Here is a 14,008-nt window from a genome sequence, read left to right on the forward strand (position 1 = left end):
GGATTTGGTGCCAGATCATACTAGTGTGCTGCAAGCAACGAGAGAACCCAGGGATGCCAGCCTTCTGTACAGATGTATCGACGTACTTGTTCTTCTCCATGTAGGTGGAAAGTCTCTGTGCTAAAACATTAAAGAAGATTTTCCCCTCAACGTTGAGAAGGCTAATTGGACGGAATTGACTGATGTCTGCCGCATCCTTCTCCTTGGGAATTAGTACGCCTCTGGCTCTCCGCCATGCCTTTGGTATTATCCCTTTCTGCCACACAATCCCCATGAGTCTCCAAAGATAACACAGAACATCCGGTGCGTTCTTGTAGAGCTTATATGGAACTCCATTTGGCCCTGGGGCTGATGCTGACCTTGCACGCCGTATTGTATTGTCCACTTCCTTCCATTTTGGAGGGCCAGTCTCGAGGTTGAATTCTGGTGGTTCAATAGGGGGGATGTCATGTGGGATAGCTATTTTTTTCTGCCTTTTTGTGTCCTGGTGGACCTTTTCCAGATGCTTTTCAAGTTCCTGCTTGGAGGTTTTCAGGATTCCGCTTTTGTCCTTCGCGAAGAGGTCTTTGACAAACTTGAAGGGGTTTTTATAGAACCGTGTTCTTGTGTGTTCCTTGTTCTTGCGATGTTTTCTCAAGTTTTCTGCCCTTCGTAAGGTTGCCAACCGGCATTTGATGTCCCCTTGGTGCGGCATGAGACCTTCTTTCTCTGCATCAGAGGCCTTCTTCCACTGTTTTCGCAGGTCCCTTCTTTCTCTGACCAGTCTGTCTATCTCTTGCTGCCTCCTGGATTTGGTTGGTGGTGGTCTTGCATTGGCGGTTTTCCAGATGTAGACTCCAAAGTGCTCCTCCCCGTAGTGATAGATGATGTCACCAATATTTTCCAGCTTTTCTCTGCTGTGCCCACTTTTTGCTCCAAGATTTTGGTCAGATCGTTATTGACGGTTTCCCACTCTCTTTTCTCGATACCTTTTGGCCACTTCACACTTGGTCTGTGCCCTTTGATCTTGTCCTCCTTGGGAGGTCACTGTGGTTGCGTGGGCTCTTCCAGCTTTCGTTCTGTAAGTGCATTACCATCGTCCCTGACAGGGGTGTAGACGCTCTGCGAACTTTGGTTGTCGTCCCGTCGCTGTGCTTCACTCGACTTATTTGACGTCTGATTTCGTAAGAAATATTGGTCAATGCGAGGCCCATGTCTCTGCTTTCCCAAGCACTGTCTCTTCCTTTGGTGGATCTTTAACCCGATAGCTGATGTTACTTTTGCCCAGCCACAGACGCACACCTTGAGTGAGTATCCTGCTGCCGTTGTCTCATGTGCCATGTTCTTGCTCGTAGTCAGGTTCGTTCCTGGGGCGGTAACCGTGTTGTCAGTCGTTGAGCCATCTTGCGCCCCTGCTCTCGCAGGCTCTAGGCGTATCTTTCTCTGTATTCTTTCTGTAGCATTTAGCGGGTGCCTCCAACAAACTGAACCAGCGTTGGTGACTGCCACCATGGGTAGCTAGCCTATGACAGCCCCAGTGGGGTCTATTCCCTCCTGTCAGCTGTCTCTCCAAGCTGTCACACAGACTTTCCTATGTTGTCAGCTGTCCTTTCACAGCAGTCACTGGATAGCATCCAGATACTAAGAATCATGAAACACTGGACGTGATGTTATTCTGTCCATTTGTGCCAATGGATGGTCCTCACATGAGATTAGCCTTGATGTTGAGAGTGGTGTGGGAGCTGTGCCTCAGGGATGGGAGGTTGTGAATTTGGGACACATCGTCAGTAGTGTGCCATCGTCAGCAGTGAGAGATACAGAGAGAGAGAGATAGAGATAGAGGTAGAGATAGAGATGGAGAGATAGATGTAGAGAGATAGAGAGGGTAAAGATAGAGAGGGTAGAGGTAGAGAGATAGAGAGGTAGAGAGATCGAGAGGTAGGTAGAGAGGTAGGTAGTGAGGTAGGTAGAGATAGATAGATAGATAGATAGATAGATAGATAGATAGATAGATAGATAGATAGATAGATAGAGAGATGAAGAGAGAGAGAGATAGAGAAATATAGAGAAATAGACAGAGATAGAGAGAGAGATGAGAGATGGATAGATAGATAGATAGGTAGATAGAGATATAGAAAGATAAAGAGAAAGAGATAGAGAGAGAGAGAGAGAAATATAGAGAAAGAGAGAGAGAGAGAGATGGATAGATAGATAGAGATATAGAAAGATAGAAAGAGAGAGAGAAAGAGCTAGAGAGATAGAGATAGAAATATATATAGAGAGAGATAGATATATATATATATATAGAGAGAGACAGATAGAATGAGATAGAGAGAAGAGAATCATGAACCACTGGACGTGATGTTGGAGCTGTGCCTCAGGGATGGGAGGTTGTGAATTTGGGACACATCGTCAGTAGTGTGCCAAAAAATCATTGGGTGTTTCGGCCTTTTAATCACTAGACACCCTCATCGATGGTGGCCAGCGACAGGTTGATCACGCCTGCGCTTGCGTCCCATGCCCAATCAGATGTTCAGAAGCAACTTATTTTAACTTTTTTTATATATAATAATAATAAATGTAATTTATTCCATCTGATGAACAAGCATTTCAAACCCAAACTACAAACTTAGGACTTGTTTGATATTTGTTGTATACAGTGAACCCTCGTTTATCGTGGGAGATACGTTCCAAAAATAGGCCGCGACAGGTAAAATCCGCAAAGTACAGTATAGTCTTTTTTGTTTTTTACACACAATGCAAAACTGTACATACTGCAGAATGAAAGAAAAAAAATAAACCCTCTTTTTTAATAGTTTAAAGAACGGTGTTATAAAACAATATTTTGCTGCTGCGCCTATTTGTCCTGACTCCGCTGCGCTGTAGCGTCTTTTTCTACTGAAGGAGTCTTTCTCCGAGAGAAGAACATTATCGGTAGTTGTTGGCACTCGTTCTTTTTTTGAGAACACAGAATAGCTCATGGGGCAAAATGCTCCATGAGCTGTCAAAGCCAGCGTTTTTGATTTTTTGAAATCTTGTTTGTTTATTCTTATTTAATAATTTTAAAAAAAAATTTTTTTTCCCCTGAAAAAAAATCCGTCCAAATAAGTGAACTGCAAAATAGCGAGGGATTACTGTACTAAATTTTAATTTTTTGACTACTTCACAATAGCAAAACTTCCAGTCAAAACGTCCAATCATTGAAGTTGAAGGTTGCAGTCTGCCTGGGCTGCATGCTATCTGCTACTATATGACTCACATGGGTTTTTGCATATGCTCTTATCTGGTCACTTACTTCATTGCTCATAAATCACGTGGGAATGTTTGCAGTGCTACTCAGCCATTGAGCCTTCTGTCAAAACCTCAGGCCTCCTCTTTATCAGGACTTGCCAAGGTTCTGAGACAGGAAGTACAAGGGGAGCATATGTTGGAGATTACATAGAGATAGCTGAAGATAGAAAGGTTTAGTGGGGGAGAAAATATATTAAGATGATGAAATGTGGGGATCCAAAGCAGGAAACCAAAAAAAGGACGTTGAAGAGGAAAGAAAATGCCTAATGCATGTGACCTTATTTAGGTTGTAACTGTAGGATAATTTGGCTGGGCATAGACACGTGTGAGCCAGAGTACTACACCAGTTAAACACGTATCTAGGTATTGACATCAGATGATTTGAAAGAACTCATGGTCTGAGTTTGGATTCCTGTTACAGACCGGCTTTTGGAGGAAAGTTCTGCGAAGGTTCCTCTCGTTCATATAAGCTGTGCAACACTCACAATTGCCCCCAAAATGCCATTGATTACAGAGCACAGCAATGTGCTGAGTTCAACAGCAAACAGTTCAGAGGATGGCACTACACCTGGAGACCATACACGACAGTGGACGGTAAGAAGATATTCTCTTTTAATAGAAAGGGGACAAAATCAGTCAGCCCGTGAAAATACACACCATAATGTATAAGATTCCATATCAAATGGACAGTTGTTCAAAAGAATGAGAATTTTGTCCATGTTGTCAATGCAATTCACAAGAATTAAAAAAATTACCTCACAATGGAGGTGAAAAAGTTTATTTAGCCGTCATCTGTACTTCTTTGAAGGTGTCGGACGTCCAAGAAACTTCGGCAGCAAACTAAAGTCTTACTGGTAGTTTAGGCCATATACAGTGGTACCTCGGTTCTCGAACGCCTCACTGTTCGAACAAATTGGTGTTCGAACAAAATATTCGAGATATTCTTGCTTCGGCATTCGAACATCAATCGGTGTTCGAACGCCAATCCGACGCGTGAGTGCGTACGCGAGGGTGGGGTGCTGAGCGCCGTAAGGGTGTATCGCTCTCTCCGTGACCAACTGTTGTCGGTTGCGGACGTGCTGCGTTTTGCTCTAGCGTTTAATATGTAGGTGTCCGAAGAGTTTTAGCCCCTAATCATGCCTCCAAAGAAAGTAAGTGCTGCTAAAAGTGACAAAAGAAAAGTAGTGCGTACAACTATTGCATTTAAGAAAGAAATAATCGCAAAATATGAAGGAGGTATGCGAGTGTCTGATCTGGCTAGCGAATAGAGCATGGCGAAATCTACGATCAGTACGATATTAAAGAATAAGGAGGCTGTGAAATCTAGTGATGTGGCGTGGGAGTGAGAGCAAGTGTCATTGGATAGATATTTAAAGAGAAAAGAACATCCTGTAGCCGTGTCATCCGTACCTGTCACGTTCCAAGCGAGAGAGACGGCAGCTGACTCGTCGGAACCTAGTGGAATGTTTGGGACTCCAAAGCAGGCGGCAGAGACGTACTACCCAAGCAGGATGTTTATTCACAAATAAAAGAAAACAGCGAGTAAAAAGGCAGTGGGTGATCCGACCCGCTTACTACGGCAAAAAGCAAATGGCACATGAGGGTGCAAAATTACGCAATCCCGGAAGATGACATAAATTTACGGGACGCAGGGAAAATATCTCGGACCGGATACACTCGTGCATCGAAGGAAGAGTCCAGGTACGGTGGCGAGTTGAGTCAATCATCCGGCATTGGCGAGGTGATCGCGAACCGTATAAATGCCCGTGTCCGTGATTAGAGAATGACAGTGGGTGGAGAACGGCCGGGAGAGGCAGCCCCCCAGCCCCCCCCCCCCCCCCGCTATCAACTCGCAAGTGACAGGAGCATAGAGGTGGTTTCGGTGTTCGAAAAAAATCGCTTTTCGAACAGGGTCCAGGAACGAATTATGGTCGAGAACCGAGGTACCACTGTGTGTATATATATATATATATATATATATATATATATATATGTATATATATATATATATATATATATATATATATATATATATATATATATATATATATATATATATATATATATATATATATGTATAGTAAAGCTTCGTTATATCGATATCGGTTATATCGATAGTACTGCTTATTACGATACTATTTCGATAAACGCAAGGAGAAGATTTACATGCCGCAGGAACGGATATATCGATAGTCCGGTTATATCGATATTTTTTCCGACTGCCGAGAATATCGATATAACGAGACTTTACTGTACAGTAAAGTATCGATAACCTCCTCTTCGGTCTTCCTCTCTTTACTGTAGTTTAGGCCCTATATATATATATCCCTACTGTACAGACATGGCGGTGCCGGACTCCGCGATGCTAGATCCCTGCTCTCAGGTTGGGGGGGGGGGGGGGAGCAGAGGACTACTCCATGCAGCTCCACTGATTGTTCCTATTGTTCTGACTAACGACTGGCCTGATTGCCCCACTTCGACCGGTATCACCTCATCAGTATTACTAATCCTATGTTGCCTAAGCAGGCTATTGTGTGAACGATCCAAATTTAACCTCACCCCACCAAACCGGTCTAATGAAGGATTTAGTTGTTTTATGAAAATCGCTTCTTTTACTCCCCTTTCAAACCATCTATGTTCTTTCGCTAAAATTTTAACCTCATTGTCGTCAAATGAGTGGTTGCTACCTTTTAGGTGCATATGTACTGCCGATTGAGGCCCACTAGTATTATCCCTGCGATGTTGATAAAGTATTTTAGAGAATTTGTTTAGTCTCCCAAACACGCAGCTGTAGCATCCATTGACGAAAAGAGATTGTCTCACATCTCCTGTCCCACATAAATCAGCTTCAATTCCATCCCGTGACAGTTCCATATACGCATCGGCGCTCTGCGCTGACACTCCTTCCTTCTTATCGCGGGCTCCTCAAGCCATATCCATCCAGCCGCAGACTGTCCAACAGCACCGACCTTCCACTGAACAAAGCGGGGCTGTGAAGATGCTGCCCATTACAGGCGCAAAAAAACACAATGGCCCCTTTGGTGTCCAGCGATGATAGTCGAATGGCACCGACATTCCTCTCATTCAAAAACAGTACTGGCATATTCATGCTGCCGAAAAGGCGCAACCGCTCAGCACATTCTCCTCGATGAATGTCGTGGTAAAAAATGCTGAAAAACAATCCGTATCCGTTCCACACGACGCACAACAACACAAAGTGACAAAAGAAAAAACAAAAAACAAAAAAAAAGCAAGGCTCATCAGAGCACTTGCTGACGGCTGCCTACTCGGGCGCCATCTTGGACTCCTGGGCGTAGCCTTCCTAAAGACTTCTGTTTTTAGCGCTCTTCTTCTTCTTTTCCTTTCGGCTTTTCCCTTCAGGGTTCGCCACAGCAAATCAATGTCCTCCATCTAACCCGGTTTTGTGCATCCTCTTCTCTCACACCAGCTACCTTCATGTCCTCTTTGACCACATCCATAAACCTCCTCTTCGGTCTTCCTCTCGGTCTCGGTCTCCTGCCTGCAGCAGTCTCAGTGGTGAGGACGAGACTGCTGGCGGACGTTTCTCTGCATGAAAAAAACAAACTTAAACCGGACCATATCTGCCAATTATTGGAAATCTGCCTTAATACTACGTATTTTCAATTTAGGGAGAAATTTTACAAACAAATTCATGGTTGTGCTATGGGCTCACCAGTTTCACCCATAGTGGCTAATCTGTACATGGAAGAAATGGATAAACAGGCCCCCACATCATTCCCGGACACAAAACCTAGACACTGGTTTGGATATGTGGACGATACTTTTGTCATAATTAAAAAATGAGAAATTCAATCCTTCACAGATCACCTCAACTCGGTAGACATCAACATTAAATTTACTCGTGATTTCATTCCTTTCATCACTTTGCTGCTGTGAAATGTAAATTTCTCCACTGTGAGACTAATAAAGGCATATCCAATATCCAATATCCAATATCCAATGACATTAAAGAGAACCAACTAGCCTTTTTGGATTGTAAAGTAATTACTATAAAAGAGGACTGAGCGCTATAAAACAAGTATTTAGGAAGGCTACGCACACTGACCAATACTTACTTTTCGATTCTAACCATCCTTTACAACACAAACTGAGTTATCAGAACCCTCCAGCATAGGGCTAAACTAATACCAACAAGCCTTGACGGTAGAGAAAAGGAGTCAAAACATATCAGGAGAGCACTCACAAACTGTGTGTACCCTCAGTGGTCATTTAACAAATGTCAGAAAGAAAGAATAGGGAATGAAACCAAAAATTTTGAAGATACAAAAAGGTGAGGAGGAGCAGTACCTTACATTGCAGGAGTTTCTGAAAAACTACAGAGTCCTTTGGCAACACAAAATTCCTACTTATTTCAAACCGATAAACACTTTAATGCAAAAATTAGTGCATCCAAAAGATAGGCTGCCAAATGAAAAACAAACTAATGTAGTTTATTCAATACATTGTAAGAATGAAAATTGTAAAGAGCAGTATATTGGGGAGACTAAACAAATTCCCAAAAAGACTTTATCAACATCGCAGGGATAATACTAGTGGGCCTCAATCGGCAATACATATGCACCTAAAAGCTAGCAAGCACTCATTTGACAACAATGAGGTTAAAATCTTAGCGAAAGAACATAGCTGGTTTGAAAGGGGAGTAAAATAAGTGATTTTCATAAAACAAATAAATCCTTCATTAAACCGGTTTGGTGGGGTGAGGTTCAATTTGGATCGTTCATACAATAGCCTGCTTAGGCAACATAGGATTAGTAATACTGATGAGGTGATACCGGTGGAAGTGGGGCAATCAGGCCAGTCGTTAGTCAGGACAATAAGGACTATCAGTGGAGCTGCAGGGAGTAGTCCTCTGCTCCCACCCAACCTGAGAGCAGGGACCTATCAGAGCAGAGTCCGGCACGGCCATGTCTGGACAGTAGGGATATATATAGAGGGCCTAAACTACCAGTAAGACTTTAGTTTGCTCACGAAGTTTCTTGGATGTGAAGCGAAACGTCCGACACCTTCAAAGAAGTACAGATGACGGCCGAGGAAACCTTTTCATTGATGGACCACTCCTGTACGACTGAGAGCTTACACAGACTCACAATGGAGGCTTGTTCTGTGAAACTGCTCAAAAGTGAAAAGTATTCTCCCCAACCAGATCAAGATGTATGCAAGCTTTACTGCTTTGCTGAAGGTTATGACTTCTTCTTTGCCTTGGCCAGCAAAGTCAAAGATGGTACACTTTGCTCACAGGACAACCATAACATCTGCATCGATGGCTTGTGTGAGGTAATCGTTTTCCTTCTTCCCGATATGTCATGTTTCAAACATAGCCCTTGTGTGTTGCCATGTTTTGAGGACAACGTGGAAGGGAACTATACTCAAGACATTTCTCCTTTTCTACAAATGATTTAAATGCCCCAAATAAGTGAATACTGTACATAATGAGGGATGAATATGACAACAGCATTTTGTTCAACAGAGAGCAGGCTGTGACCGTGTGTTGGGTTCCTCAGCTGCACTAGATATTTGCGGAGTGTGTGGAGGAGACAACTCCACCTGTAAGACCTACAAAGGACAGTACACAAAGCAGCATCATACGAACCGTAGGTCATTGATATATATTTTTTTTCTTAACAACACTCGTCATATTCATATTTCATCTACCAACATTTATTATTTGGTGGCTGACACACAAGCAATTTATAGAAGTACTTTTTAGTGAAGGAGGTTTTTAGCCAGTGCATTTTGAGGTTTTCTTGTTTTGCGTAGTACTACATTATTGTAGTTTATGTCAGCACGTGAGATATTTTCATATTTGGGGAAACAAATTGTAATGGGACACTGTAGTTTTCTCCAATCTTTTTAAACTTGTCTTATTCATTTTAGACTATTCCATTATGTATATTTTATACATTTTAATAAGATTTTAAAAAGTTAGAACATAAAAGAGAAACGGTTTCATGTTTATTAAAAAGTGCCTTCGATTTTTTTCCATTGAATAATACTTTTTAAAAGGTACAGCATCCAGTCAGTATAATTTCAAAACACACCAGACATTATTTGATCTTGGGCTTGCAGCTTTACTAGGTTTGTACTAACAGAGTCAATTTTGATTACCTCTTTTTTGTCTGCACCATCCTGACTTTTTTGCTTTTGCTTTCTGACAGAGTACTATGCTGTGGTCACCCTTCCAGCAGGGGCTCGCTCTATTCATGTTTTAGAATTGAATACATCAAGCTCCTACTTGGCAATGAGGGACACCCAGAGGCGTTACTACCTGAATGGACATTGGATGGTTGACTGGCCTGGCAGACATTCCATTGCAGGAGCCATTTTTGAATATAAAAGACCTTACAATAGACCCGAGAGCCTCATGTCTGCTGGACCCATCAATGAAACTCTTGTTATTGAGGTAATTAATTGGTTGTCTATGTTCGAAACATGAATCTGTTCTTTAAGTATAAGTTTTGTGCAGCTAATTTCTGCAATTTTTGTCTTTATTTATTTTGTATTCACTCCCATTGCACTTGTGCATTACGTGTTTTTTCAGATATTGTTGCAGGGTTTGAACCCAGGTGTACACTGGGAATACGTTCTGATGAAAACTGATGAAGCAGGGAATCAAATCAAACACAATTACACATGGGCCATTATACGCTCCAAGTGCTCAGCATCATGTGCTGGAGGTACATGTGTTCGCTTTATACATGACAAACATCAAACTGTAATTCAGGGGTGGGAAAATGAAATGATGGAAAGGGACACATGTTTTCATCAGCAATACTGGGTGGCCACAACGGAAGGACCACGTATGTCTTAAACAAATGCATGTATATAAAATAAACAAATAAATAAATACATAAATTCCATTTTAAAAAATGACACAATGTGTGCATACATTTTAGTATTTTAACTCATTCACTGCCATTCACGAATTTATTCGGGAATTGAAAATATGACGTTGAGCGGCATTCCCAAATTTGTTTGGTTTTGTTTTTTCTTCTTTGGATGCCAATAAAATGCTGGCCAGACCTCTGGCAATATTTTAACCATTTCACAAGGGGGCAGCATTTCCTTTTTTTCATGTTAACGCTTTGTTACAGCTTCAGCTGTTGTTAAAGCGCTATATAAACCAATATGTATGTCTTCTTCTTTTCCTTCCGGCTTTTCCCGTCAGGGGTCGCCACAGCGAATCAGTCCTCCATCTTCAGAGGTTTGATTCGCATGTTTGTTTTGGCCAAGCTTTTACATCAGATGCCCTTCCTGACACAACCCTCTGTATTGCATTGTATTTTGGACAGCCGCCCTTATTTCAAGCTCATATAACTCCAGACCCATATAATTTAGGAAATAACTCTTTTTTATGATGAAAGATAAGAGTCTAAGGTTTCTTATGCCCCATTGAATGTTTATGTAGTCCTAAAACTCAATATTCTGTGGGTCCTAGAATTCAAGTGACAATGACAAAAACCCTAGCACTGGAGTTGGCACATTTTTGCATGTCTGGCAGTGAATGAGTTAATGTTTTTGTTTGTTCACAATACATTTTTCAATGCATGTATGAAAGATTCAGCCTTGCCATTTCTGCCATTAAGTGGTGAATGGTGACAGCCCAACTTAAAACTATTCTATGAAAACCCGCTCTTTGTGGCAACTGGGGATCGAACTGGGCAATGATAGCAAAAATCCATCTAAACTGAATTTTTTATTGAAAAAAAAAATAGTACTTATAATTAATGTGTGACCCCCCCCCCCCCACACACACACACACACACAAACATCTTCAAAGAAAAAAAACAATATTGAAAATATTGAAAAAGCATGCAGGGCACAACTCCAGCGCAAATGAGGCATTTGCTTTTGTTCGGTATTTTGCTCAACCTTTGCATTGGTAAAAATGTGTGTAACCCGGGTTGGTACTTTTGAGCGCTATTGTGGAGTGAAATATAGCTTTTTCAGGACCAATCCTCGCTGCATCCCTCATTTTGCATCAAAACCAAGGAAGTACAAAGTATACGGAAAACAAAATGATCCTCGCTGAAGTCAGTGTATTACATTGGCACATAAACTGCAATATACATGTATCCCCTTTTGGATGACATCGTTGGCAATATGTGTGACGTGCAATTTGACAGGTCGCACACGGTCGCGTGACAGTGTGTGACTCATCATGTTTCATTCCTAATGTGACCTTTGTATCCAGTAGCCAACTACATTTTTGTACATAACTGCCCTATGTGACCGACACACCATTTTTCACTATACCCACCCCCCCAACTCCACTGACAATATTTTTTTGGAAAGTGACGGCTACAATCGACGACTAAATTTTGGGGCCCCTAACACCACCTTTAATCTTCCATTTGAACCAAGCAATCTTTGCCAACCCAAAGATGAAAAGGGCACTTTGTAATTTAAGGAACAGACTCACAAGGCTCCCACCCTTATGATCTTTATTCTTCTTTTCCTTTCGGCCTTTCCCTTCAGGGGTCGCCACAGCGAATCAGTGTCCTCCATCTTCAGAGGTTTGATTCACATGTTTGTTTTGGCCAAGCTTTTACATCGGATGCCCTTCCTGACAAAACCCTCTGCATTCATCTGGGCTTGGGACCGGCACAATAAGACACTGGCTTGTATCCCCTTGTGGCTACAGAACAAGCAACTCTATGAACTTAATAATAAAGAAATTATTTATAAGCCTCATTCAAAACTCAAGGGCACTTAACTCATTCACTGCCAGACGATGTGCAAAAATGTGACCACTCCAGTAAGGCTTTGTAATTGGAGTGGTCACTGTTCTCATTATTATCTATGGGACTTTTGCTGTTCCTTGATGGGATAATGTAGCTGAGTTTACATGCACACGCATCAACATAACCAAAATACCACACACGTGCAAAGCCCCCTATTTTCCCCTACCATTTTTTAATGAGTGCTAGAGACTCTTGTAGAAGGCCGATGTTTGCAAATTGGGGCTTTATTGTTGTATTGTATGTATATTTAATGAAAAGTAATTTTTATCTGTTTTTGTACTGTATGCTTTGTACTAACTTGTGGTATTTTGAATGGTAACTATGGCAAAAATTTTCCCACGCAGGTCAAATGAACACCAAGCCAGCATGTTACAAATACATGCGAATGCAAGTGAATACGTCATACTGTAATCCTAGATCGAGGCCAACTACTGGAATGATGCCTTGCAACAACCAACCATGCCCTGCCAGGTGACTCCTTTGCAGACAAGGGTTGTGCAGCTTAGTTTTAAGTGATTCACTTCACAAAGTGGTCAACCTATTTGTTTTTTATCGCTTCCTACACTAAATTGCTGTGACTGTACTAAAATAATGTTTTTGCGATTGCACCAATTAATGTCAATGAGTAAAAGAAATCCCAGTTATGCCATGGTTTTTAAACAGTCCACATAATACACACAGATGGCAGTCCCCAAACGTCTGCCTCTAGCCATTTTTATGTGAGGACATGTTTAAAATAAATGAATCATGATTACAATTTTCATTCACCACAGCGACACGTTAATGAGCCATGCCCTTTAGCCACATTGCAACAAGCATGAGGACAATGACAACACAATGATGTGTCACGACGTTTGTATTTTTAGCGTTAATATTATTAAAGTCTCATATTTCTCCAAAATTTTGCAATCAACCAAGTAACTTCAAATTGGTATTCTACGTAATTTACCTTGATTCCCAGAGCTTCGGTCACTCAGACAGACACCCCATGAATGACTTTTTCATCCATTTTATACATATATAACTCAATTTACAAGCCAAATTTCTTGAACTTGCCACTATGAAATTAATCCACCACCACCACTTTCACAATAGCCATGATAACAGGCGGACGCCTCGTGCATGCAACAGCCGCTGCTGCGGCACCATTAAGCATCACATACATGAGGAAATATGTGATGCACACTGGTTGGTGCTTCGTGCATTCTGAAAAGGCCTGAACACATTGATACAGGTCTCGTTACCTGTCAATTTTTCCTTCCTGCTCTCATATAATCCTCATCCTGTGCATTTGGCCTCTCCAATTGCCACACATCGCCTCTGATAATAATAGTAATAATAATAAAATAAAAAAGAAACAATGTCAACCAAATACTGCTTTTCCCACCGTTTTCCATTCCAGTAAAACAAAACTGTTGAATAATGATGCCTTTCTTTCCTTCCGGATGCATGTACAGTACTGTGAAAATGATTTGTATTTTGGCACATTTGTGGTATGAGAGGAGGAAAGTTAGGATGTTTATTTTATACAATCTGTATCCAATTTTTTGACTGAAATCTGTCAAACGGTCAAGACGAGGAAGGACCGTGTCACACGTTGATGCAAGCTAATAAACATCACTTTAACCTAACGTATACCCTAAGAGACATTTTTCTGCGATTGATATTTGAGTAGAATTATAATGCACTGCTAGCTTTATTGTGTAGTTAAAAAGAAAAATAGAGAAAAAAGCAAAACTCTCAGTTTGAATACGTTTGATGTATTCAAACTACGGACAACATTCAGTTTCAAGTTTACTTTGAAGTAAATTTTTAACATTTCTAACAGCCACACAAATGTAATTTGTAAATTAACCTGTGTATTCCATTCAACTATCCATCCATTCATGTTTTTTAATCTGCTTTGTCTTTAAAAGGGTAGGACCTGTCCTTGCCCCAGTCCCAGGGGTTTTTGA

General features: G+C 41.3%; 1 protein-coding gene across 1 annotated transcript in view; it reads left to right on the plus strand.

The window, feature by feature from the left end:
* adamts16 (ADAM metallopeptidase with thrombospondin type 1 motif, 16) overlaps positions 1–14,008 on the plus strand; it is a 95,724-nt gene that overhangs the window by 67,063 nt on the left and 14,653 nt on the right. Inside the window, exons 13-18 of the mRNA XM_088998461.1 lie at positions 3,692–3,864; positions 8,456–8,586; positions 8,780–8,903; positions 9,468–9,712; positions 9,851–9,986; positions 12,398–12,524. Of these exons, the coding sequence (XP_088854587.1) occupies positions 3,692–3,864; positions 8,456–8,586; positions 8,780–8,903; positions 9,468–9,712; positions 9,851–9,986; positions 12,398–12,524 (936 nt within the window). The remainder of the gene's footprint in view (positions 1–3,691; positions 3,865–8,455; positions 8,587–8,779; positions 8,904–9,467; positions 9,713–9,850; positions 9,987–12,397; positions 12,525–14,008) is intronic.

Source organism: Hippocampus bargibanti, linkage group LG06 (genome assembly GCF_051943395.1).
Source record: "Hippocampus bargibanti isolate YZ-2025 linkage group LG06, ASM5194339v1, whole genome shotgun sequence".
Taxonomy (NCBI): domain Eukaryota; kingdom Metazoa; phylum Chordata; class Actinopteri; order Syngnathiformes; family Syngnathidae; genus Hippocampus; species Hippocampus bargibanti.